Source organism: Rhopilema esculentum, chromosome 18, assembly GCF_057945365.1.
Source record: "Rhopilema esculentum isolate cy_ngs chromosome 18, ASM5794536v1, whole genome shotgun sequence".
NCBI lineage: Eukaryota > Metazoa > Cnidaria > Scyphozoa > Rhizostomeae > Rhizostomatidae > Rhopilema > Rhopilema esculentum.
This window is the reverse complement of record NC_142832.1, coordinates 6,463,615-6,486,157: the sequence shown is the minus strand read 5'-3', so window position 1 is coordinate 6,486,157 and position 22,543 is coordinate 6,463,615. Positions and strand designations below refer to the sequence as shown.

General features: G+C 39.0%; 1 protein-coding gene across 2 annotated transcripts in view; it reads right to left on the bottom strand.

Annotated features, from left to right (window-relative positions):
- LOC135680872 (MAM and LDL-receptor class A domain-containing protein 1) overlaps positions 1-22,543 on the bottom strand; it is an 80,203-nt gene that overhangs the window by 7,026 nt on the left and 50,634 nt on the right. For both annotated transcript variants that reach the window (XM_065195080.2, XM_065195081.2), the window contains exons 66-97: positions 22,220-22,473; positions 21,964-22,054; positions 19,681-19,839; positions 18,882-19,138; positions 18,189-18,624; positions 17,697-17,816; positions 17,095-17,369; positions 16,318-16,408; positions 16,032-16,172; positions 15,188-15,450; positions 14,264-14,492; positions 13,619-13,899; positions 13,357-13,441; positions 12,812-12,967; positions 12,031-12,135; positions 11,546-11,758; positions 10,599-10,881; positions 9,943-10,076; positions 9,203-9,480; positions 8,498-8,747; positions 8,021-8,176; positions 7,474-7,722; positions 6,595-6,743; positions 5,974-6,169; positions 5,435-5,659; positions 4,691-4,913; positions 4,155-4,384; positions 3,508-3,776; positions 2,713-2,936; positions 1,791-1,924; positions 851-1,237; positions 249-527 (exon numbers count right to left, since the gene is read on the bottom strand). In XM_065195080.2, coding sequence (XP_065051152.2) covers positions 249-527; positions 851-1,237; positions 1,791-1,924; positions 2,713-2,936; positions 3,508-3,776; positions 4,155-4,384; positions 4,691-4,913; positions 5,435-5,659; positions 5,974-6,169; positions 6,595-6,743; positions 7,474-7,722; positions 8,021-8,176; positions 8,498-8,747; positions 9,203-9,480; positions 9,943-10,076; positions 10,599-10,881; positions 11,546-11,758; positions 12,031-12,135; positions 12,812-12,967; positions 13,357-13,441; positions 13,619-13,899; positions 14,264-14,492; positions 15,188-15,450; positions 16,032-16,172; positions 16,318-16,408; positions 17,095-17,369; positions 17,697-17,816; positions 18,189-18,624; positions 18,882-19,138; positions 19,681-19,839; positions 21,964-22,054; positions 22,220-22,473 — 6,822 coding nt within the window. The remainder of the gene's footprint in view (positions 1-248; positions 528-850; positions 1,238-1,790; positions 1,925-2,712; positions 2,937-3,507; positions 3,777-4,154; positions 4,385-4,690; positions 4,914-5,434; positions 5,660-5,973; positions 6,170-6,594; positions 6,744-7,473; positions 7,723-8,020; positions 8,177-8,497; positions 8,748-9,202; positions 9,481-9,942; positions 10,077-10,598; positions 10,882-11,545; positions 11,759-12,030; positions 12,136-12,811; positions 12,968-13,356; positions 13,442-13,618; positions 13,900-14,263; positions 14,493-15,187; positions 15,451-16,031; positions 16,173-16,317; positions 16,409-17,094; positions 17,370-17,696; positions 17,817-18,188; positions 18,625-18,881; positions 19,139-19,680; positions 19,840-21,963; positions 22,055-22,219; positions 22,474-22,543) is intronic.

Here is a 22,543-nt window from a genome sequence, read left to right as displayed (position 1 = left end):
ATGGTAACAGTGACCAATTAATGACTCCTTTTTCAAAATGGTATTACAAGTTCAAACGAATTTGAATTAACAAGATCCTATGCCAATACCGAAGGTTTTAACTGCAATCTTTATCCAAATTTTTTATTCAGTTTCAAGCTAATTTGAACGAAACTCGGGGAAGTAGGTGAAGGGACGGAGGCGAAGGGACGGAGGCGAAGGGACGGAGGCGAAGGGACGTAGGTCGAGGGACGCTTCAAGTTTATTACCTGTTTTGTTTCCAGTTGCATCTGTAGATGGTCCTGTTCCAGCACTTGCAGTCCCACCGCTATGTCTCTGCCAGTCGTAATCATCAGTGAGTTGATTCTTATATCCACACCAGCCATTTTGGAACGAGCATGGATAGCCACACATATCTGGGGCTTCGTCCGTCGCACCAGTGCAGTCAGGCGTGAAATCGCAAACAAATCTTCGCGAAATGCACTTTCTGTCTTTTACGCAGTAGAAGTTAGGGTAGCATGGGTCAACAGGTGGGGGTGTCGGTTGGCCTAAACAGTAAAATTAGCAATTATATACCTTCAGCATTATGACAAAACATTAAATATGAACTACACCGAAGTTTTAAAGAGAAATAAAAAAGAATGCTTATCCTGAGTAGTTGACAAATATTAGCTAAAATGATTTTATTCTAATATTTAGATTTAGAGATTTAGAGAGAAAAGAAAGGTATCGGGACATGACAAATATGCAAGAACAAAGGATATAGAAAGAATATAGCTATAAAAATATTCGAACAAAGCAAAAGGCAGAGAATGAAAAACAGTTTCGTAAACGTAAAAAACAAACTACTTAAAGTTGCTTGTTTACTCACCTGGCAATCTTGCACCATTGAAATTGCATCCTGGTGTGAACGAGATGTCGTCGAGAGAAATATCCCCAGCAAAGCCAGTGCCTACAATGCCCTCAATAATAACTTGGAAGTTTGCAGAATTTGAAAGCTGAACTTCACCTCTCAACCACTGACTACCTTTATCACCAGACATACTCCAGACTTTGTTACCAGGCTGTCCATAAGTAGTGGCAGTATAGATATTCAGTTGTCCAATGTGTGCGCCAGACATGTGGTAGAAGAAGCGCATACGGCAGTCGCCAGTGGCACGTCGTGCGCGCGTTCCGGAGCCTTTGATGGTTGGACTAGCAAGGCGTGTTGTGTCGTTCGTTTTCCTTGGGCTTGACGCTTCCATAAATATGTATTTACCTGAAATATATTTAACACTTGAAAAGGGAAGCTCTGAAGATGCTGTACAAAGTGATAAAGTCAGCCGATTAATATTATCAGATTCCATCCAAAATCTCTTCAAAAAGGTGTTTGAAAAAGGGAAGGTTGCTCTTCGAGGGACAGTTCGCGATTTTAAGGTTAATCAAGTAAACCCAAGAGCGATTTCAAGAAAATAGTATTCAATAGTGCTCTGTTTAAAAAAACTTAAAATAAAATGGAATGTGTTAGGAGGAGCTCTCTATCTCAAATTCCAAGGCTCTGATTTGGATTTAAAAGGTTAGAAAATCATAAGACTGACGACTTTATAAGAAAATAGAAAGTCTCGTGTCAGGAAACAAGATAGTTAGATAAGCAACTTTTGTAAATTTTTATTTCAATAAAGTTAGGGTGCAGGCCGCCAGTAAATGCAGATCTTCGGTAGATGTGCAGCCGGCAAGCCTTGGCTCCAAGCAACAATGTATTAAGCAACGTTAATATCCCCTCTCATTAAAATGGTTAACACGTTAGACAACAGAACAAGCGAGGAACGCACCATGCTCTTCCTGGAGCGTATGATCTCTGCTTGGGCCAGTGTCAAAGCTACCTGTATGTCCACTCGTTAAAGTCCAGTCAAAGTCGTCACTCTGCAATTGAGTCCATATATCCAGGCCAGTTTCAAATGATGTGCTGCATTGCAAAATGAAATCATAAGGCAAATGTCACGTGGTTTTCCACTAACTATAGGCAGGACTGCCGAGAGGCTTTGGAGGCTTTGGGGCAAAGCAGAAAGACGAGGTTCTCTGCAAGCAGAAAATTTCGCGACTACGCCCTTAAGATAAGATAAAAATTCACTCATTCGTTCAATTTTTTTTACTATTTTCAAGCATAATTTTGTTACTTTTAAGTAATTTAATTTCAAAATAGAATTCATTATTTTATGAGGCCCCATAGACTTCGAGAACCAAGGGACAATTTGCCCTCCTTGCCAACCTCTCGGCGGCCCTGCCTGTAGGTGAATGAATGTTGTACACGCATTGGATGTAGAGACCCTAGTTACGATATACCATTCCAGGAACTGATAATATTACATGGCACATAAAATACATATACGATAAATCCTTACGAGGTATAAAGGAACGGGTTTCTACCAAGATGACATTCAAATGATTCCTTAGACAGCAGACAAATTGCGTAGTGAACAGCTAATTTTTTGTATAAGAAAATATTTGATAAGATCTACTGATAGACAGCAACAATAACAAAAGCAACAAAACAACAACAACAACAACAACAAGCAGACCTAATTTCCTAAACAATTTATAGGATCCCTTTAATTAACTCCCCTCTTTTCATAGAGAGCAAGAAATTGGTCAATGCCCAGTGTCCTAAAAAGATATTTTATCGTCTACGTAACCTTTCGATTGAGTTTTGTTCCCGTCGGCGACTAAATGAAAACACATCGAGACCGTACTTACCGTTTGTAAGAACTGCAGAGACTATCGGTCTCATCAGAACCATCACAGCAGTTTCTGTCATTATCACACAAAGTATTTCTGTCGACACACTGGTTGGTTACCGAGCACTTGAATTGGCTTGAAGAACAAGACGACGGTGGGGCAGGGTCTGTGCACTGGAAGCCAATGTCATCAACAGCAACATAGTTGGACCGCTGCCAGAATCTATGGGCTTCTAACACAATCTGAAAAACAAGGAAATAACAACAAGTAATGAATGCCTCGCTGCTCGCTGAATATGCGTATCCGATGTTATGTGCTGACGTTTTCGGGCAATATCGTAGATTGCTCCTACATGATTATTATAATTCCTCAATTTAATTGGCTTGAATAGAATTCCTAATTGAATAGAGCTATTTCGAGCCTGTACCGTGCACGCAGCTGGTATCTGCGCACAGCTAGACTATGGGGCACAAGCCAAATCTTAGGCTAAATTCCTTTGAGCTAAAATCAAGGAAAGTAATACTAGAAAGAAAATTTCTCTGTCTACGCAGCACTGAATATTGTTTTAACAAGCAAAGACAAGAAGTTCACATCAGATAAATATAAAACTAATTACTTAAATCTATAAACCAATATTAAAACAGAATCAGCTTTAAATACAAGCTTTATTGATTTAAATTGGAAGAACACATTCTACATAACAGCAAAGATTGACCGAGTTCAAGGTCCTTCAATCCTGGTCACGGCACCATTTTGCAGAGTAGCCAGTAAAACATACAATTAAAACACCAAAGCCTTTGCGTAAGAACTCACTTGGAAATCCGTGGGGCAGTTAGGTAGTGGCACTGAAGCAGCCTTCCATTTATTGTCTGTCTTTGAGCTAGTTGACCACAGGACAGTGTCGCGACCTCCACGTCGATACAACACTCTGAATGCGATATTGTCGTAATTACTCCAGTGACCCATGTTATACCAGAAATTGTATTTGCAGTTTCTAGAACCTCTGAGATAAAGCGGGCTGACCAGATGTGCGTTCGGGAACGCGCCACCGACAAGCGCCCGACCCAAGGTCATGAAATAACCTAAAGATATAACACTGTCTCAGAATCTAAAATCAAATCCGGATTCAAAGTAGTTGAGGTCTTTGTTTCTAATTTAGCTGTGAAAATCTTAGACATTTCGAAATATCAATTTCACATTCTCCACTAGCCTATATCCGTGTTATTCCTAAAATGAACTTGCCTTTTGCAAAAATAGGCTTTGATATTGCAAATAATTTTAAATCTAGAAACATTGAAATTTAAAGGTGGTTGAAAGAGGAACTATACAATGTTATCCAGAAAAAGACTTCAACCCAAAAATTGCTTGTAGATAGGTTAGGACCTACAGCCTTTGAAGTGCGGGGCCTAGAATAACATCAATAACTTGATGCCTTATCCTCATATATTTACTTTCCTTACCGCTTGTTGTATTTGTAGTATGATCTGCCAATGGCCATGTGCCATTTGCTCCGGTTCTTCCACGCAGTCTGAACCAATCCATTTGGTCGCCCATTCTGGTATTCACCCAGTTGCACGTGCTTTTTTCAAAGTCACAGGAACTTGTACAAGTTGCTTCATCCGACCCGTCACTGCAATCATTCTTGAAGTCACAGAACAGCTTAGCACTAATGCACTGACCACTTTTGCATCTATAAGATAATTTCAAAGTCAAAATGTAAGTTCTGCTATACACCATCTATAATTATCTGTGGAATGACGATAACTTTTACTTAAGTTTACTATTTGACTGTTTACTATTGTTTACTACTTGAATGATAAGAGTTGCAACGACTATAAAATCATAGGCGCGTGCCTTAAGTTTAAACCAGCTTAAAGGCTGGTCAGTGCATCCACAGGACATCCGTAGGACACTGGAAAAAAAAGTTCCGAAACGTACTGAATAATCTTAACTATATACAGGAAACTGCCAGGAAAAAGGAAATTTTGCTACAAACCTGAACTCGCCAGATTTACACCCTGGTGGAGGAGATGCCGTGACTATATTTGGTGGCAATGTAACTGAAAAGTCTACGTTGCAACCGGGGGTGAAAGACACATCGTCAATTGCTATATCACCTTGGAAGCCACCACCTCGCTTTCCTTCAAACACAACACGGAAGTTTCTTGTCATGAAACTAAGGTTGATTTCGTCCCTGTACCAGAAATCACCTTGACTGCCTGAAATGCAATCAAAAAATTCTAAAATAAAACAAAAGCTAAACAACGTCGAAAATGCACAAAGCTCGGCCCTAACGGTCTTTGTAGCTATTACCGCTGGTTTGAGAAAAACATTAAATTTGGGCCAAAGCAAATTATTCTAAATCCTTTGTCTTGAGGAAACTGGCAAAATCAAATACTTCCAGACTACACAATCACTCTGACGAAGTTTCATTGGTCAGGGCGAAATAATAGTTAACAACTTTTTTATTTTTCAACTTCTTGCTTTTTTCAAATTGGCTAAAATCTATACTGGTTTGCATCTCTAAATTTTGCGTTGTTTATAATTAAGATTTATAGATCCGGCAAACAGCCTTGATCCAGCTCATCTCCCTTCCAACACACTTTGTCTACACAACATGGTTTCAATTGAAAAATGTTTACACCTTAATATAAGCAGTGCCTCCTTTATATGCTTTTATCCTCAGTTGAAATGCGTTGTTTATAATTAGGCTAGATCAAATCAATAAAAATATATTTGCCTTGTTTTGCCCAGACTTTCTTCATTGGTGAGTAAGGATGTGCTGACGTTTTCAACCAGATGTTGAGCTCCTTCACATGATCCCCAAACATATGATAGAAGAATCTCAGCCTACAATCGTTGGAACCAGTAACAGGCTTAAAGGGCGCACTCATCAGCAGAGCCGTATCGTTTTCAATCCTCGGCGAGGAAGTCTCAATATACAGGTAGTAGCCAAGAACGTCTCCTGCAAAATAACGTTTCGTTTTGTATCTGCAGGCACAGGGGAAGTGAATGTTGATGGGAAATAAAACACCATTATCAATGACAACATCATGACAAAGAATATCAAAAACGTTCACGTATTTTTGTTTGATAAAAATTATTCAAAATAATTCTTAATATTTGCTCTATATGATAATTCTCGTGGGCAAACATCAAATGCTGTTCAGTATCTCTAAACAAAAGAATTCAACAAAAATCAGACAGCCTGAAATAGAAGAGGACCATCAGTTAAAAACGGCCAACTGCAACCAATCCTTGATGAAATGAGCAACATACCTCGAGTGTGATCTGTTCCAGGTCCAGTACCAGTTGACCCAGTTGAGCCACGTCGTCTGCTCCAATCAAAGTTATCCCCTTGGACCTGAAGCCAGTTGCAACCACCAGTTTCAAAATTGCATCTCTCCTTATAACCACTGCAAAGTCTAGTTCCTTCATCACTGCCATCTCCACAATCATCTTGGAAATCACAGATCTGTACAAAAATTCGATTATCAAGATTGCCAAACTTAATTGATAGTCAAAACATTACTAGCATCAGTAAAATAACCGAAATGTTAAATAACCATTAATGCTACGAGCACTGCCTGAAATAGCCTACATATAATCTGAATCTATCTGACTTGTTTATTTCTTGGTAGCTGCGAATAATATGCTACAGGTTCAGGGCTGTAGCTTCCATTGTTCTCTTGTGAGGGTGGGGGGATGTTAATAACAAAATTCTTTATTGTTACTGTTCCTACTGTTCTCAAACAATGATGCCCCCGATAATTGCTCTTATTCCTACGGGACAGACAGGCGAGCCAGATACGAGTACTTCACAACAGGCAGCCGCCGTCTAAACAGGTAGCCAGTAACTATAGGAAGCATATGATAAGAATTTTCAATGAAACAATGTACCCTATTTCCTGCAATACAAGCGCCGTTTGTGCAAGCAAATTCTTCTTTCTTGCACTGGCCTCCTCTGTCTGGAGCCAGGGAGCAGTTGACAAATCTGATATCATCAATGGCAAAGAACGGTCGGTAATACGTGAACGCAAGTTGCCAGCCTGCAATTATGACAGTAGTACAGTTATGCAAAATGGAAAACAGGTTAGATAACAAGAATCACGTGTGGTACTTCGTTTAATAACTTACAAAGAGGACTACAGTTTGAGACACGATGAAGAAGATGTGGTCCCTGTAACCAAAGCCGGAGGGAAACGTAGATAAATAAACGAAATTCAAAGGAAAAGTCAAAATAAACATGATCAAGTATTAAACCAAGACCAGTTGAACTTTACGGTTAGCTCTCAATATTTTATTTTATTTTCTTATTTTGAATATCATCAATTTACTTTGAGCAGAAGTTTAGAAAAGTAGCTACAGAATTAAAGCTTACTCAAGCCAACTTCAAAGTAAAATTGTTTGTAAAGGAAAGAAAAACAAAATATATTTCAATATTAACAAATAGTGCGGAAAAAATGTTAAGAATACATGTATACGGATTAGACAAAATTTTTACAATATTTCGATATCAGAAATATTTTCTTACATGGTATTTACAATGCAACACACTTTATTCGCTAAGGAACCCAACCTAAGCCACGAAAAACCATATATTCACAAGTATTTTTATATTCACAATACTTTGAATTATTTTCGACAGATAGTTTAAAGGCAATATTAGCCATTAACTTAAGCTGGAAAATAGATTTAAAGGTGACACAAAGGTAACCAGCGAAGCAATGGTGCTGTAAACATGACTTTGAAACAAATCAGCGAAATAGCCTCGTTTACCTGAAGGCCTCGATCCTAACCACAACAGATGTCTTTTCCATTGCCCGTTAGTGCGTGATGTTGTAGAAAATAGTCTCGACTGAATCGAGTTTGCAATCCCGTAAACACTCAACCAACTGTACTGTGTTTCGTTCATGTAGTAATAGAATTCCAGAGCACAGTTAGGCCCAGTCTTGCTCAACATGGGACTACGTAAGACAGCATACCTATTCAAAGTTCCAGAACCTTCTATTGTGCGCATCAAGTAACCTAGAAATCATAAACCATACATTTTCAAAAGAGTTATCAGAATTTTTCCTCTGTAAGATAACATTTCGGCCACGCCAAGTCAAGTCCTAACAAATGGCGGGCCTTGAAGGAAAATTGCGAGGAAGATTTTGTAAATATTTAACACTTTATAAAAGGCATTTGGCTAGCTACTACGTACGTGTTTTTCATTTTTTTTCTATGCAAAAACTACACGTTCATCACGAAACAAACCTTAATAACAAATATAATCTATATTATGGAATAAGATCTGTTCAATCTTAAAAACTAAAAGCCCAACCTTGATCTGTCTTCTTCGTGTTGTCTGTTTGAGGTCCTCGTCCTTGTCCAGTTGGATCAACAACAGGGCTCAATGCCGGGCTAGCTCTTCCCCACATGACCTTGCCAGTACTGCTATCTTTGTAGCCACAAGAGTCCTTTTCAAAGTTACAGTTTCCTGGAAGAAAGGTTGAAAAGCATAAAGTTTTAAAAATGAACGGAAAGCAATGATGGAGGAGCAGCAATAAATCTCTTGTCATTCTCGGGTCAAAATTGGTTTTTTTTTCGCATTGAACTTTCATACCAAAATATTATGGGCTCCGTCTTTCAAGCAAAGTCTTTTTAAAAAAGATTTGGCAAAATAAGGAGCCAAGCTCTGATGATGAGGAAAACTTTTTATATTTTCTGTCTAGAAACAATAATTATCCTCTCCATCACCTGACAAAGAACATTTCATTGCAAAAGACAATCCATTTCAAAATCATCTTAAAGAGCATACCGCAATTCGCTTCATCTGAACCGTCTTTACAATCCGCATTGTAATCACATCTCTTCTTTGCTTCAATACAAGTGGCATCTCCTGGACAGTAAAACTGGTTTGACGCACACGGAGTGGTTGTTGGCTTCGGTGTTGTGGAAGGTGCTGGAGTTGGCAGAGGTCTGAAGGATGGTATGCAGCCATAAAAAGACACATCGTCAATTGCTATGTCTCCCATGTAACCAGATCCTCGTTCAGCTTCAATAATGACCTATGTAACGAAATCGTACCTGTTTAGCTAGGTTTTTGCTTGCTTTTAAGGTTTGGATATATAAAAATAAACAGCTAGGTGTGAAAGAGTAGATACTTAATAACGAGACGGAGGTTCGGGCAAAATGGGCCTGTATAAATGGGGGCTCTGGACAGCAATTGCTGAATGGAATGGGGGTGAAGGCGTGGGAGTTACCTGTTCGAAACTAGAAAAACAAAAAGCACATGAAATCTTTTACATGAATTATTCAACGGTGGAAATCCACTGAGATGTATTTATGGCACAGTTAACACTTTAGAGATGAGATAAACCACTTAACCGTGCATGAATGTCATATAGCAGGAGTCAACAGTAAATCTAAAATAATTTGAAATTGCTCAATTGCGTTTGCTAGAGTTCAAGGTTAGTATGGCAGACGCCCCTTCCATTCCAGCTGAGACTTAAGTCAAACTCACCTGGAAAGCTTGGCTGCTTCTCAGAACCGAGGCATGCCTTATCCAAACGTCTCCGGTCGACACGTTACGAGTCCAAACGAGCGTCTCGGGGCAACCGGCAGCCTCGCACTGCCTTGTTTTTACACTGAGTCTTCCAATGTGGTCTCCATTCATGTGATAATAAAACCGTATCATACATGAAGTACCAGAAGCAGAAGATGGCATCACGTTCCTGCTGACAATGCGAGCCTTGTCTCCCTTTATGCGAGGGTAGGATGCTTCAGCATATAAATACTTGCCTAAAAATGTATGGCAAATAGCGTTATAGGTTAACAGAAACTACACCCATTAAAATCAAAGAAATGTAACAAAACCGCAGTTTGGCTGGAGCGGAGGACTGGCGACTTATCTTTGAAGCTTTGAAATATCGATAACAAAATTGATTAATCAATAGCAGAGCAGAAAATCAAGAAACATATCATTTTACTAATCTTTCTATCAAATCATGGGTAGGGTATTAAGCATAGCAACGCTTCTTGTTAATTCAGTTCAACATTTGATCATTTTCTGACATTTTATACTATCAGGAGAGGCGTATGATTTATGTCGCCAAATGTACATTCCAAAAAAAATAGGTTGGATATAACTGAACATATAACTGGATATAAACGACATGTAACCACCATAAACTACATGGATAAATGGGGCCACGAGTCCTTACATAAATCATTTCACAGTGCTATTAGTAACAGATTACGTACCATAATTAGTTCCAGTTGTGTGGTCAAAAAGAGGACCAGTACCAGAAGAATCAGTTGAGCCATAAGAACGGGTCCAGTTAAATTGGTCATCTGTCAGCTGCCGCCAGTAGCACAGACTGTATTCAAAGTTACAACTGGAAAGGGATATTCAATGGATAAAGAGGATGGCAGTACCAGGAAAGATAAAAAGGTGTTTTAGCATGTTCATGTTTAGCTTAATAACAACGTTTCAGCGCACAGCTGCATTCTCTACAGAACGATACTGCTTTTGATTAGAACAACAGTGACGCCAGCTATAGCTGTAAATCCACAAAAAATACAATTTTCAACTAGTTTTAGTATAATTTAAGGCATAGCTAAACATAAATCTGGAAACTGAGGCGAGATAATAGCTGCTATTGTTAACACTGAAACCAGGTGTGCAAAAAATTTTCTTCTCGCTGGGACCGCGGTTATACAAATATTTTCTGCGCCCAAAACTAGCAGTATAGAAAACTGCCATATTTAAGTTTAGTCTATTGAGCATTCTGGGACACAAAATATTTTCTTGGACCAATGGTCAATGGCCCAATACTATCTCCTGCCATGAGAGAGGCCAGTCAAACCCAAAAACTTTGTTGGTAAACTAAAGTATATAACACTAAAAGATGTTCCACCTTAAACTGATCTGTGGGTATTGGCAGTTGATTTCGTCAGTTCCATCACCACAGTCATCGGTATAATCACACTGCCTGGAGTATGGCACGCACGCTTGCGTTTTTGCACACCTGAATCTATAATAGCAGGAAGAAGCAGCGGTTGGTAAAGAGCATCCCTGGAACGTAATATCATCAACAGCGATATCTCCGCGCGTGCTGTATGATCTTTCAGCCTCTATCTTGATTTTATAAGGAACTGTTCTGCGCATGATGTATACTGTTCCCTGAGTCCATTGGTTGCCTGTACGAAAAAAGTTATTGTGTAAGGATACCAAGTTTATACTTGTAACATTGGAAAGAATTTATCTATCAATAAAGAGACTGAAAAATAGCTTAGCGAAAAATGGGTGCGGAAAGTTAACAAAGTAAATCATATGCAATGAGTAAATGCTGAGAATATACGGGTAATATTTTCAAAAACCAGGATTTTAGAGCAACTCGAGTAAAAACCAGAAAAGCAGAAAGAAATCTGTTGGAACAGTTGTTTTGCAATCACCTCAATCACTTACAAACCAAAGTAAAATCGTCAATACATTCAAGGGGCTCGCAGGATGGGGTGGTGTTGCTTTCAGCTCAAATGGAATTTGCAAAGCAGGGCATTCAAGCTCTCATAAGTATTGAGAAGTTACTGTTACGGGTAGTGCTCCAGTCCGTGTTTATTGAGCTAGAAAGGAAATCAACTACCGTGGGCATTGCTGTTCTCGAGATAAACCCCAAAAGCACAAAGGAATGGAAGCATATTTAACCAACTTGTTGCCATCTCCCTCCTCAATTCAAAGTTGGGACGTACATAATTTAATAGCAGGTGTATCAACATTGAACTGAAGAAGAGGATGCAGTATTTCAAAAGTTAAGGATTACAGGGTCACTCGTAAAATTACTGAAGATAGCTTTATAGCACAAACCTTGATTTCCACTACGGTGCCATAAAAGAGTGAGGGATGTTCCAATTTCTATATAAACTCGTAAGTCCCCAATGCCAGTTCCGTACATGTGATACCAGAAATTCATTTGACACGTTGCCGAAGCTTGCTTCAAACTTGGGCTTTGCAAAGTGGCTAAACTGTACATGCTACCAACTGATGCTTCGACGTAAGCATAATACCCGGAACTATCACCTGAAAAGAATAAAATCATGACAAAAAGTGGAACTGGCTCCACATTTGGGGAAGGTTGTAGACCGCTATATATACAGATTAACGGATACGAAAACATTCAACTGGGGGAGGGGTGGGGGTTGGCAAGCAACAAATATACAAATGTTTACCTTTCCTCCCTTGCCAATTCAACAGCAGGATTTATAGCTTTACAATTGAGATGGTAACATAGTGTATCAGACAGCAAAGGGTGATAAGAATGATTTAAGACATTAGTCAATCTGCCACCTTACCCTTAGTGTGGTCAGTAGACGGACCAGTGTTGGCGGTAGCCGTAGCTCCATTGCCACGCTTCCAGTCAAAAACACCAATGCTTGAATCATTCCATTGGCACAGTCCTTAAAATGAAAAGCAGATAAGTAACATTTAATCAGTGATCAAGAAATCACAAAGAAAACGCATTCATAACCACTTCATTGTCATCAATATGAAAATCACTTTTTTACGGACTGTCATAAAAAAGTGTTCAATTCTAAGTTGTAATTCCGAGCTTCAAACTTAATGCAACTTACAGCCTGCAGTCTACTTTCAGCAAGGAGTGCATTAAGGGAGGAGGGGGAGGGGGCTCTGGTCGAACCAACATAATCACTATCAGAAGTGGCCTGTTGAAAACACTGCTGAAATATAATATTTATCACAAGTATAAAAAATCACCCGCTTTTGAAATGGAGATGTCTTGAGACTTTATTCGTGGCTACACAATAAGTTCCCAGGACCATTCGTGCAAGAATCTCGTTTGTTAAATGGTGCCTCATCTCTGGTTAGTTTATCATTACAACATGTAGTGGTGAAGAAATTCAAAATGTATTCTGTAGTCTGTCATTAGCTAATATACATATAACAGCTTAGAGCCACAAGGTGGTTAACGTAGAGTTTTTGAGGTGATATTCTTTCCTGTCTTTCAGGCAACCATAGCAAAGGCCAACTGTTAAGCACATATCAACTGGAATAAAAAACATTCCCAAAATGGTATCTCTCTTTACGACTGTATTGAACGATAAGAAAGTATTTTACCAGATTCAAAGTCACAGGCTCCGCAGTTCCGTTCATCCGTATCATCAGTGGCCCCGCAATCATTGACGAAGTCACAGATCTTTGTTGCCGGGATGCATCGATTGGAAGTCTTGCAACGCACAGCACATGGGTTTGGTGAAGGCGATGGTGTTGGTACTAGAGAGATTGATATACGAGTTTAATAAAAGAAGTGAAGAATAAATAGGAAGGAAAAGGGTGAAAGAAATCTTCGTTAATAAGATTCTAAGGCAATGGGCAACAAACAAGGCTAGTATCATGTAACGACACTCCCTTGATCAGCCTAGCCTTACTATCAACTTAAGCTGAAAAAATTCACGTGAATGAGTGATAACAAAGTTTTCTAATTAATAGCAAAATGTACTTTTGTCACGATCAACATAGAAATGTTAGCTATGAAAGAATTGTACATTCTTCACTTAAAAAGGTGATTTTAGGTTTCTCAAAATATTGGGACAAATGAACAAAGCAACAAGAAAAGCACGGCGCCATTTCGAATCAACCTCTTGTTAACCAAGATGACTGACCTGGGCACTTTCCTGGTGTAACTGATATGTCATCGAGACTGATATCTCCGTCGTACGATTTTCCAATTTTACCTTCGAAGACAATCTGAAAAACAGGTAGTGTAGAAACTTAGTCAACAAACCATTTTCGAGTATAAAACGGCACTAAATCAAAACCATCTTTCCAGAGTAAGGACATTTTATAAGAAATCGATCATATAAGAGAAAGTTACACAGCAAAAGAACAAGTGAGTATAGATCTCGTAGTGGAACACAAGTTCACCTGGAAATCGTAGCTTTGGGTGACATCAACTTGCATCCAGTTCCATCGATCTCCCTGGTTCCCCTGTAAGACTTTGTGAGTTCTGTAATAACTTCGTCCGCGTCCCCATGACGGTCTATACAGGGACTCGACAATAAGAGTGCCTACTGACTGGCCATACATATGGTAATAGAAAGTGACACACCAATTGAATTGTGGGTTGACTTTAAAGAGCTCGCTAGCAAGGTGGGCATAGTCTCCTTCTACCCGAGGTGACGAGGCTTCGATGTACACGTATTGGCCTAAGATGAGTCAAAGGATGATTTTACGATGCAGATACATAAAAGAGATTTTTAACTTAAGAGAATTACTTGTACGACTATTTATATACTTGCTGGAAGCAAAAAAATGTACTACATGTTCAGATAAAGGCAATAATGTTAAACAATGGCTATTTAACTATACAGAAACAAAGTGTACACTATAACCCTTTCTTTTCAAGTTTAACAACAAAGAAATTAGAACATGGCCGCCACCTTTCAAAGAGGCAATTGAATAGGCGAATAAATGCTTGACGTCTTTAATTCTAGATAGGATTTAATTTGAATATAGCTAAAATAGTTCAAATACGATAAGAAAGAATAAAGATAAATTTAGATTACTGACCAAGAGACGTTCCAAGGGTATGGTCAACCTTAGGCCCGGTTTTGACACTTGGGGTGTCACCTGAATGGCGAATCCAGTCAAATTTATCATCGTCTATATTGGTGTAACCGCAGTACCCAATCTCAAAGTCACAAGATCCCTTTGATGGACATGGGCCTTTGTGTATCTTGACGTCATCAATAGCTGCATCACTGGTATAACCGCCACCTCGTATGCCTTCAAACACGATCTAGAAAAATTCGACTTTATAAAATCAATACTGCGGTTTTAATACAAATAAAAAGGGTTGAAAATGAATAAAAACTCGCCAGAAATATACCAAACTCTATACAAAAAATGACTGCTACGTGGTTAGGGTCACAGACGCAGATCCTAGGGTCTTGGTTTCGAGTCCCTTACATGACCGAACTTTCAGCCCAGAGTGAGGAGAGTCAAAGGACTCGCTGTAATTCGGCTCTCTGTAATTCCAGGCGTAGGAATCAGAATGTGTGGCCACATCGAGAAAGGACCGGGAAAATGCTCGAAACGCATAGCCTCTCACTTAAGAAATACAAACAAACAAACAAACAAGGTACAAACAAATACAAACTTCAGAAGCTAGGTAGAAACAGATACAATTACAAATTCTGCTGTACACCCAAATAACTGCTTAATGTCTGCACATTGGGATTCCAAAAACAGTTGAATTAGTTTCAATACAGGACAAAAGCAATTTCAAAGAGGTTTCTTACTGAAAAGGATCGTGACGCTTTTGTTTTCACTACTGTACAGACAAAGATATGAAGCGGTCAAAATAAGACTTTATGAAACAGTTAGAACATGGAAATGCTGCATTAAATGTTTAGGAATGCTCAACAGGGAGCTTGTGGGCCTAAGCCTTATAACCGAATTTTATTAAAGACTTTCTTCCAGTTCATTACCCACCTGCCAAATTTGGTCTGTTTGGACTGTGAACGAGCCTCGGTGCCAAACATTTCCTTGGTCACCACTCAAAGTCCAAACCGGGGTTCGATCAATCCTTCCTCCTTTCCTTAAGAACATCCTAAGCGTGCCCATGTCAGCTCCATACATGTGATAGTAGAATTCAACGCATTTACCACCGATAGTAGCAGGATAGGCCGGCGACTCCATAACAGCTCGATCACCAGGTACGCGCGGATATGATGCTTCAATATGCATGTAGTGTCCTAGCAGAAAAAACAACGTCTGTAACAAAGAACAATCATAGCTCCCGCAAGACTACACACTTCTGATAAAAAAAATCATAAAAGTAAACTTTCAGTACTTAAAGATTCTTCACTTTCATAAAAATTGAGAACGCAATGCTTTTGAAAAATTTCTTTAACTTAAATTGTTGATCCCAGAAAATTGTAGAAATGCAGGACATATCGTAAACGATCTTATAATCCCCCGGTGCCTTAACAAATGTTCGATCTTCTAGAGAGGGCTCAACAGAGAGGCGGGGGGCTAATTTTACAGGTCATTAAGGGGAGGCTTAGAGCTGAGATAAAAAAGAAGCCAAAAACTGTACGATGGGATAGAATTTGAAAGTAAACATGACCAGATTTCAGTCCACTTGCCAGACCAGGGGTTGAAAAATGGGGTGATTGTGCTCATATAAATAGGCACCAAAATGACAACTCGTTTTCACTGACACTTTCAATCAAAATCTCGAGACGATATACAGCTTCATTACAGTTTTGAACCAGCACCGGAACGTTTGTTGATCAACGGGCCCCTTTGTTGTAGCTTAAGAAAGGAATCTTACCGAAAGCGGTTCCATATGTATGATCTGCCGGAGGTCCGGTTCGGGAACTTGAGGTATTAGCAGTTGCCCTAGTCCAGTCGAAGTCATCGGACAGGTCTTGTGTGTATCCACAAATATCTGGGGATTCGAACTCACATTCATCTGAAATCAAACGACAAATTGTTAGACAGCTCTCGCAGGCGGCGCAATAAAAAAGTCTATAAAAAAAGTCTATTTACCAAGCTTAAGTAAGCCGCAAAGTTCAACTTGGTTCAACTTGTTTTAGGCCGAAGATGTTCATACTAACCTGTTGGCAAACAGTTGCCATTGACGAAGCTGACGTCATCGAGGGCAATGTCCCCTTGATAACTTGGACCACTTGTTCCTTGGAAGATGACCTGCAGAGAAAGCAATAGTGATGTAAACCAAGTTAACTTATCATAAAATAATTCGACACAACAGAAATCATAACACAATTTAATTCATACAATGTGAGATAAATGTGTCCAGAAATTATATGAATCTATCCTCCGAATGACATAAAAAAGACCTGCCGGCCTACGTCGCTGCAGGTCTGCAAAAACAGATCCTGATTTGCTTCAGCATATATTATTATCAAAACATAATTTGTTGTGGGTTCTATTAATACTTCTATATTGCAAATTTCGAAATCATTTCGTACAAACTTAAAAACTTTAAAAGCAAACAGAGCTGCCCTAGTCATAGGCAAAGTTTTGTCCGTTTTGTAGAAGGTTATTCAAGGTAACATAATCATGGTAAACCAGCAATCTTTGAAAATGGTTTGACTACAGTAAATCTTGTTTTGTTTCAAGGTACCTAGGCCTTTTGGCCTCTACTCGTACTTCACATTCATATCATATGCTGTTCTGAATGAGACTCGGACCAATACATGTCTGCTTGCAGTGGCACGAGACAACAGTGTTGCAAACTAAGGCATGGGAGCCACAAAATGTAAAAAAGGAATAGTTTATGCAAGTTAGTAGAAACCTACTAAACATTTATATGCCAGGATCAGACTATAATCATATATATGCCTGGATCAGACTAAAACCGCAATACATACATTGAAAGCCGGTGTTCTCTTCACAACTATTTGTCCAAGTCTCCACTTATCTCCTTGTGTTCCTTTTCTCGTCCAGACTGGCTTGGCTGGCATAGAAGTACCATTTTGAATGAAAACATTTAGAGCATCCACGTGTGAGCCGTACATGTGATACCAAAATCGAACACAGACTGTTCCCTGCGCGTTTCCATTTGTTTTGAAATCGATTTTAGGACTCTTTAGATTAGCAGTATCATTATGTGACTGCCAGGATGTTTCGATGTACATATAGTATCCTACAAGATAAAAATGAACCAATGTCTGAGCATTGCTGTCGGTGAATCCACTAAAATCACTTCACTTCACTGTTTTAAAGTTTCACAATTGATCAGTTATTGCAAAAAAGATCCTGGTCTGTTACAAGCATAAAGTAGTAATGTACCAAACTTGAAGAAAGGAATATACAATCTCCAGAAATAATAGTGAAATCAAAAAGTGGCATAAATCGAATGAAATAAAATGGCAAAATAAAATAAAATGGCAAAAGTTTTCTAAAGATTCTTTTATATGCGAACGGTGGAGAGTTTAACTTAAGACGTATATTTGTGAAGCTAGATAATAACCATTTGCGTTTCCTTGGGTGTGATCGGCCGATGGCCCAGTTAGAGCACTTGGAGTTCCACCCCTGTCTCTGGTCCAGTCAAAGTTGTCATCTTTGGTGTTGACAAACTGACACAATCCACCTATAAGGCAAATCTAAGATTAGAAAATCGACAACGAGCGCATACAGTATCACAGAAATCACTTATTATATGTAGTATAAAACATTTTGTAAAATTAATTTCATTATTGGACATACAAATAGGCCTAAAGACGTAACCCAACGGCACAAACTTGGGAGCATTATTGACAAGCTTGTGATTTTTAAGCTTCTGTCCTGAACTACTGGGATTTTACCATAGATCAGCAATCATCATAATGGGGAGGCCGTCGATTTTTGACGGATCCTGTCTCTGCGATGGCAGTAGTGTGTCCACCTCAGATCAGCAATATCACTATGCTAACAAGTTGTAACACAGGCTAAATATCAAACTGACCACGTGTCGATTACATACCGTCAAAGTTACAGTCGTATGGTGACGGAGCAGGTGTTGTGATTGGCGGTATCACGCTTGGGAATGGTGTAGGTTTCGATAGTGTATGGTAACAACTAACGCCACTGATAGAGCTTGCATCATAACAGCATCCCATGTTTTGACAGGCAGATCTCGAGATTGACGCTGTACCACATTGTGTCCTAGCTGCAACAGGTACTGCGGAGCACGTGGCAGGGTGGTAGAAGCAATTTGGTACATTTTGAACCGTGTCGTCGTAACAACAGCCCAAAGTGACCCTACAAGTTCCGGCTGAGACACTATAACCTCCGCAGCGAACCCTGGCCATTGGCACAACTGAAGTACAAAGGCCAACACAATTGCCATCCTTAACGTAGAGATCATCTAGAGAAATGTCGCCACGATAATCCGTGCCTCGAGTTGCTTCTAAAATTACCTGTAAAAAACAAAGATGAATTGACGATATTTGCATTTTTCTTGCGTGTAGATTCTTATAACGCTAAATCTAATGTGGCCTCTATATAATATTTTTATTACATTCTATATTTGTTCCAGTTTAGCCATGTTTTGTAGTTTAAATTATAGTTAAACATTTTCTAGATATTTCAAGAATGACGTTGATAAAGATACGACACCTGCGATAATCCTAAAATGGCAGTATATCTTAAATAAAAATATTCTTTCAGTGCATACCCTGAAATTGGATCGGCTGTAAAGTCCAACTTCCCCTTCCTTCCAGATATTTCCTTGTGATCCATTATATGTTTTCAAAAGTGTTTCTCCATTACTGTTCTTCAAGTAGATATTGAAAGTGCCAATTGTTTGACCGTACATATGATACCAGAATGACAAACATTTTCCATTTGAGGTACTGAAAAGTTCACTTTCGAGTCTTGCTTTTTCTCCGGCCCTTCGATTGAAACCAGATGTTTCGATGAAAATGTACGTTCCTAGAATCAAAGCAAATAACAATAAGTCCCAAATGCCAAACAATCAAGATACAATATTTGTATGACAGGTAAACGGATGGTCACATGAGGTATTCACTTACAAGGCGGTGTCTGTTACTCTATGTAAACACTATAACACCAAAGGCGACTGTAAAATCGAAGCTTAAATGTGCTTAAATTGTTATTGTTTTTGAAACATTTAAAACCCCATCTGCATTTTCATTCCTGTTACTTCTTATAACACTATTGCGTTTCTATAGTGCAGCTTTAGTCCTTTTCAAAACTGTAACAAAAATCTTTAATGCTAGGCGATGCGCTCAGGAGGAGAAGGCCACCAGAAAAACTTGCGCTAAAATCTATTTTAACGTAAGATCTATTATAACTAGATCTACTAGGATGAGTTTCCTCTTTAAAACAATATCTTTTGTCAAATAACGTGGCGACCATATCCACAGGTTTTTACGTTCTACAGGCCATCCCATACGAGCCTTTCAGAAGGGAAAAACCACCGACTCCTTTCGGTGCAATAAAACACGGCATACCGAGTGCAGTTCCAACGGTGTGATCAACAGTCGGTCCGGTCCCATAGCTTGATGTTGAGCCACTGTTCCTTTCCCAGTCAAAGTCATCTTGCCCTGTTTGATTGCCATTTGCGACATTGTTCCAAGTACAGAAGCTTCCATACTCGAAATCACATGACCCTGCAATCAATGGTACACATCAAAGTTGATAACCTCGTTTTTTCTATACAAATTTTTATACAAAGAAAGATAGACCAATTAGCTGGCACTCAGTTGGCTTTTGCAAATGCTACATTACTGAATATCAATGAATATCAATACCTATAGCTATATCTTAAAGCCAATCTGTTCAACAGTACCCGTGCCGTAGTTGGACCTTTCCAGACTAGGGAGATGGAGGATCATCAGCTGTAAAGTTTACCGACGATAACATAGATTATGATCAATTTATTTCACCTACCAAAGTACAATTTTACCAGCAAAACAGGGACTTTTCGATCAACTGAAGATCTACCGGCAAACTCATGAAGAATGGGGGGGTGGTCTCACACCCCCTACACCCTCGCTAGCTTGGCCCCCTGGACCATTACATGCAGCTAGACAAACAAATATGAACGCTACACGTACACGTGATAAATGTTACAAAAAACTGGTACTGGTATTGTCGAAGCTCCTCACGGCAACGAAGTCACTTAACCTCTGGTTAGAGTAGCCAATAGGAATACACCCCTGATCATAACTTTAAAAACCGTACCCTACATTCTAGACGAGGTGATGAAAAACTACCGCGGAGACATAATAATAATAATAATAATAATAATAAATAATTTGTTTAAAGTTGGCGTACTAAATGAACGGTTGATAGCTATAAAGAAGCTAATTAAGGCCAACTATCTAATAAGAGTTAGTATGAAATAAAAATATATGATACAATATTAAAAAGGTTTAAGGTATAATGTTCTAAATAAAACCTAACCCAGCAATAAATTTTTTACACAATCTACAGTCGCATTCTATAGGGTGTGCTCTTAATTCTTTTTTAAATGTTGCCAATGATTGGGACTCTCTTATACTGTGAGGTAGTGTTTTCCACAGTTTTTGACCTAAATATCTCACAGTTTCTATACCATAAGAAGTTGTCCTGGCTTTTGGAATGCAAAGATTATTTTTAGTTCGCAAATCATAATGTACATTTCTTGTTTCAAAAATCTCACTCATGAAACTAGGGTTCAGGTTATGTTTGGTTTTGTATATTTCTATCATCAAGTACTGTAGATTGCGTTGGTGAATTGATACTGCATTATCCAAAGTCAGCAATGCTTCGTAGTCAGCATGACTGTCTTTATAAACAATTCTGAGTGCTCTTTCGTGGATTTTATTTACTTTAGCATTCAGACATCTGTCATGGAACATCCAAATTAGGGGGCAGTAACTAAACTGAGCTTTTATGAAGCTGTTCATTAGGAGACGCAGTTTATCAGAACCCATAAATGGCGAAACTCTAGCAAGAGCATGCAGTTTTTGGCTGGCTCTTTTGCATAAATTTGAGACGTGACTTTTGAAATTAAGATTTTTATCTATTATCACCCCTAGCAGTTTTTCTTCAGAGCTCTCTTCAACAATGGCCTCACCGATTTTGATCTTAAAGTCATCTTGATTTGTTCCAAAAGTAAGAAGATGACATTTCCCTGCATTCAATTTCATAAAGTTTTCTGGAAACCATTTTGATAAAATAAGAGCATCAGTTTCTAGCCGTTCTAAAACTTTATCTAATTGACAGTCAGCTGCAAGGTATGCCGCCAGGATCTAGTCCCTTTTTGCTTGATGCATCAATACGCATCAATATGTATTTGCGAGATGTATTTGCCTTAACTTATATCCATGTGCCTTTATTTCCAGGAAACTATGTCTACATTGAAACTTCTTATCCAAGAAGACGAGGAGACAAAGCTTGGCTCTATAGCCCGGTCTACCCGGCATCTGTGAAAGGAAGATGTCTCAACTTCTGGTACCACATGTACGGTGCGGACATTGGTAGCTTGAGTATTTACCTCACGACACCTACAGGAACACCGCTGTGGAACAGAACTGGTAATCAAAATAATGTTTGGAGACATGGTCGTGTCACCCTACAGAGCAATTCTTCATACACGGTGAGCAATATAACTTCATTTCCAGACATGACAAATACACCCCTGATCATAACTTTAAAAACCGTACCCTACATTCTAGACGAGGTGATGAAAAACTACTGCGGAGACATGACAAATAAACGTAGATTTATTCAAAACATAATCCACGTACCTGGTGGTGGGCAAGGCATTTCGGAAATATAGATGTCATCAAGGGCAATATCACCACGATAACTTTTTCCAACAATACCTTCTATAACAACCTATAAGCAGGAAAATGTAAAAAAATCTTGTAAAAGAAAGACAAATCACTGAAAATAAAGTAAATTTCCATAGAAAAATCATCAAAAATTTTGACAGCTAATGAAGTGGGAACGAAACGAATGAATGCAAAAAAATATCTAGAGAAATGAAGTTATATTGCTCACCGTGTATGAAGAATTGCTCTGTAGGGTGACACGACCATGTCTCCAAACATTATTTTGATTACCAGTTCTGTTCCACAGCGGTGTTCCTGTAGGTGTCGTGAGGTAAATACTCAAGCTACCAATGTCCGCACCGTACATGTGGTACCAGAAGTTGAGACATCTTCCTTTCACAGATGCCGGGTAGACCGGGCTATAGAGCCAAGCTTTGTCTCCTCGTCTTCTTGGATAAGAAGTTTCAATGTAGACATAGTTTCCTGGAAATAAAGGCACATGGATATAAGTTAAGGCAAATACATCTCGCAAATACATATTGATGCGTATTGA